We start from the raw sequence: 4,798 nt of genomic DNA, 5'->3' as shown, positions 1-4,798 counted from the left end.
AGTGAAAAAATAGAAATAAAGAAGTATATATATTAAAAAGAAACTATAATGGCTTATTGCTTAAAGATAAGAAAACTTGAGACTCTTGAAACTAGACTGAAAGTAATGAAAGAATTGATAATAGTGAAGATGGCTTCACTCATCTCTCTATATATACTATCTAACTAGGGGCTAGGTGGTGATGTTCTTTAGGACTTCCTGTATGTATTGACTTTGTAAGACACATGCCTTGACTTACAAGGCAAGTTTTTCTACGTGTGGGCCACATAGTTAGCTTGGTCTTCAAGTTAATAATATGTGTGGCACATGGCCAACTTATTTACCACGTTTTTAAACCATAAAGTCAATTATAGACTCCTATAAAATCAAAGCAGCACCTATGAAGTTTGTAGTAAGCTTCTATAGAAGATATTATAGAATTAACTAACTTTCACCTACTTCTACTTACTTCTACCTATTTATACAGATAATTACTACTTTATATGTGTATATTCATGACATTACTGTAGGCTTGGACCATTTTTTTATTTATGAATTAATCAGTCTAATTGCGTATAAATTACATCTACTAGAGTCTATGAAGATCCATCACATATTCTATTTGTGTCATCTTAAATTATATAAAATAGTGAATATTTTGAGAAAAAGATAAATATTATTATTTTTTATAAAAATAGATAATAATCAAAAGTTTGAAGTGGAAGAAATTTTAGATTCTAGGTAGTGCTAAAATAAGTTGGAATATCTTGTTTATTGGCATAGATATGATATTAGTGAATGCATATAAGAGTTAGTCAAGAATCTTACAAATGTGATAAAAGAGGTTGATGCTTTTCATCAAAGACATCCATCAAAATCAAGATAAAAGATAATAAATCTTTGTAATAAAAGAAACAAGATCTAAAGAAGATTGCATTCGATATTCTATCTTTGTTGTAATTTATGTATATTTGTGATACTAAGGAGATGGAGAACCAACAATCAACAAATTCAATTCAAGAGCTATCTTTTGCCGACTTATTGGACAAGATATTGTAATTGTTATAGCTTTTAAGATGATCTAATAGAAATGAAGATTATCAAGAACGACACATATATATATATATATATATATATATATATTCTTTTGAATAGATAGCAAGATACAATGCGTTTGGTATCACAATCTTAAAAGAAAATCTTGATGTTTGGTGATTTAGTGGAGGTAGGAACAACTCCTAATAATGTTATAAATGTATTATTTGAAGAAATTTATATAGGCCTCAATAGGGATCAAATATCTAGGTGGTCTTCTCACCCTTGAATGGAACATTATCCATGGTTGAGAGGCCCTATTAACTACCTTCAAAGAGAATAAAGATTAAAGTATGTGGTAAACACAATTTGTTGCATCTTAGACTTTAGGAATATGTGATCACCACTTTTTATGGAGTTTGTTTCTAAAAAGGGGAGAAAGAGGGAAATGATGTCACAAATATATATATTAATTCTAATAATTATCTAAATAATATAAATAGAGAGAAGTAGATAAAAATAAGTTAATTTGATAATATTTTGTAGAAAAGCTTTGTAGATGCAATTTTGACTATACACATGTTTTTAATTGATTGATAGGTTAAAAGCTTAGCTAACAAGTTGGTCACATGTTGCACGCGTTATTAACTTATGATACAAGCTAACTATATAGTATACATATAAAAAATTTGCTTTACAAATTAAGACAAGTGTCTTATAAATTGGACATGTGTTGGAGGTTCTATAGAATGTTGCCACATAGCTCTTAGTTAGATAGTATATATAAAGGCAATAGTGGAGCAAAATATATATCTTCATGGACCATGTTGAATTTGTCATTCTTTTTTTTTTTGGATTCCTTACAAATAATTACTATTTTCAAGAATGTTGCATCTAGTGTTGTTATCATGTAGTGTTGTTGTCATGTAGTATTGTTGCATGTAGTAAGAACACATGTAGTTCTTGATGAATATACCATTACTATAGAAAATGCCAAAGTCTTGGAAAAAAACAAGAATGTTATAGCTTATGTATCATGTTGAAGGGACAAATATGCAATCATCACAAAAAAAAAAAAAAAAAAAAAAAAAAGAGGAATAGATTTGATATTTTGACAAATTTTAGGTGTATTTATAATATTTTCTCCATTTGTCATCTAGTGTAAAGTTTTACTCCATTCCATCCTCCTAATTAGCTCACAACCAGTGATTATCTTGCTAATTAATCCTATGATTGTCATGAATGGTGTTGAACTAACCCATAAAGACTGAGTTTTGGGCACTCATGTTTCATGCACTTCCCACAAGTTTTCTTCAGGAGAGACAATGATCCGGAACAGCACCCCACCTCATCACCATCCCTGATTTTGCCCCATCACAAATAAGAACATTAAATCACCATTTTGATGGTCAAGCTGGGAAAAAAGCTCACAGAATCCTCTTCAACGGACTCTTCTCAGATTCGGTTTCCAGCTTCAATATTTGTCGTTTTCTGATGACTTCGGCATGCTCACCTGAATCTGCTCATCAAATTCCTTGGCATTGAAATCTCCAACATCGGATTCTGCATGCTGCTTCACAACAATCCGATGTGGGTTTTTGTTTTTTCGTTGGATTTTTGGGATTTGGGGTGGATTGCGAACTTGCATTTCTGACAAGCTGCATTTGACAGAGTTGCAAAAGAGAGACGGTCTGGCAACAAGAGAAAGTAGGAGGGCTGGATTTTGTTGTGGGTGTGTGGAGGTTGTGAGATTTTTGTGGAGACATGGGGAGGAGGGTGATGCAGCTGGCTGTGTTGGAATGTGAGCGCTTGCAGGATCATTTGGCGCCGGCCGTGTACGCCAGCACCGGAGGCTACTTGCAATTGTTGCAGAAAGCTTTCAACCATGTCTTGGCCAATGCGTCCACAATTTTGCACCCACAAATAACCGTGCCGCCCTCTCTTTCGTTCACAGGTTGATACGCGTGTTCCTTTTCGCAGTTGCTGTGTTTTGATTCTATAATTTGTTTTCCTGGTTGGAGTTTTGTAATTTGAGTGGAACGAGCTTGCATTCTGAAATTTTGCACTGATCCCGGGTGGGATCATCTGTGCTAGGGTTCGACGTCAAGGCCGAAGAATACCCCAAAGATCTAGCGGATTTTGACGGTGTGTTGATCACTGGTTCGCTCAGCGGAGTCTATGATGGCGGTGCTTGGATTCAGCGCTTGTTAAATGTGAGACACTCGTCGAGGTACTCCTTTTCTTGTTTGCAATTCATGGTATTGGATGCAAAGATGATGTGGCTACGGTGATCCAATGTCGGATTGAAGAGAGTTCTGATTATTAGATTTGTCGTCGTTAAATTGAGAAATTCCTTTGGACGACCTCGATTTGGCCGTTTGATGCAGGAAATTCGTGAATTGGACAAGAAGAAAGTGAAGACGGTAGGGATAAGCTTTGGTCACCAAGCTATTGCGCAAGCTCTGGGCGGTCACGTAGGTCGCAATCCGAAGGTGTTTGTTTATGGTGCCATAACCTGTTTGATTCGCCGCAACCACTACGATATCAAATTCAACGTGTGCTGCAGTAACAGCATTATGTGCTTTTCCTTGTCCATTGGTTTCCTTCTCATGAATACTTTTGTTCCTGTAGGGTTCGGAGGTGTCTGTGAGAAAAGCACGAGTAACGGAAGATGGAGAGCAGGTCTTCTTTCCCAGATTGAAAGAGTTCCTGCTCCATTACCACCACAACGACGCCATTTTGCAACTACCACCCGGCTTCCTCAATTTGGCCACCAATAACGTCACAGAGTTTCAATCCATTGTGAGTGGTCTTTTCTTCGCACTCGTCTTCTGGGGCTGGAATTTCATCAACAACTTGACATCTGCAATCCACCCTAGTTACATCAGTTCTCTTTTCTTCTCATTCTTATCCGACAGGGGTTTCGCTGATTAGGACTCAGGCCTACGCTGGTGCTAACAATTTGTGCTCTGCTTGATTTGCAGTACAAAAAGCAACAATATCTAACATTCTGTGGGTAAGTCACCATCCTTATGCTATTTACACACTCGCACTTCTATCAACCACACTTCTATCATCACTGGAGATTAATATAGATGGATCTTTTGCAATGTAGGCAAACTCAAGCAGTCAGATAGCATGGACAAACTTCGCTGCTGCTGAGGTTGCAAATTAGGTTTTGAAAAACCATAGTCTTCTAGTGTCTCTGCTTGTAGTTGGGCTTCGAGTTGACTACAATGCATGTTGGTGGTTGGTGTGTTGCAGACACCCTGACTACTCCCACAACATTTATGTGTTGGAAAAGCTGCTGGAGTATGATCGGGAGAAGCTCTGGGTGCCGGAGCAGCTTGTGGAACACGGACTTGCCACACTGAAACAGCCAACGGATTACGAGTGGGTCGTCAAGCAGATGTTGCTCTTCTACATGGGAGCTTTAGACAAATTCCCTTCAACTTCTCTCTGATCTCCACTTTGTTAACATATCAATCGTCGAAGATGTTCGTGTGTATCGATCAGCATGCACGTTCTGCAGGTATGATATATATATATATATATATATATATATATATATTATGGTATAGTTTTAGCTATACCATTATGGATTTTGTAGCATATAGATGTGAATGATCGTTCATGTACAATTTTGTGATTTGTGAGATCATTCATTCCAACCTTCTGTCTAAAAGCAATATTTTGTCGAATGAAATCTGAGGAGTATCGTCATGAATTACAAAACAGTTCGATGATGATACCTCAATTTCATGCGACTTGCAACGTAGAGGAT

General features: G+C 36.6%; 1 protein-coding gene across 1 annotated transcript; it reads left to right on the top strand.

The window, feature by feature from the left end:
* Positions 1–2,778: 2,778 nt before the first annotated feature.
* Positions 2,779–4,477, top strand: LOC112292165 (putative glutamine amidotransferase-like protein C13C5.04). The gene is made up of 6 exons (XM_024540368.3): positions 2,779–2,968; positions 3,109–3,227; positions 3,402–3,506; positions 3,646–3,816; positions 3,999–4,030; positions 4,279–4,477. Exons 1-6 carry the CDS (start codon positions 2,779–2,781, stop codon positions 4,475–4,477), a joined length of 816 nt encoding a protein of 271 aa, XP_024396136.1.
* Positions 4,478–4,798: the final 321 nt, after the last annotated feature.

This window comes from Physcomitrium patens, chromosome 15 (assembly GCF_059467195.1).
Source record: "Physcomitrium patens ecotype Gransden chromosome 15, ASM5946719v1, whole genome shotgun sequence".
Lineage (NCBI taxonomy): Eukaryota > Viridiplantae > Streptophyta > Bryopsida > Funariales > Funariaceae > Physcomitrium > Physcomitrium patens.
Note: the sequence above shows the minus strand (reverse complement) of the source record. Positions and strands in the feature narration are given on the sequence as shown.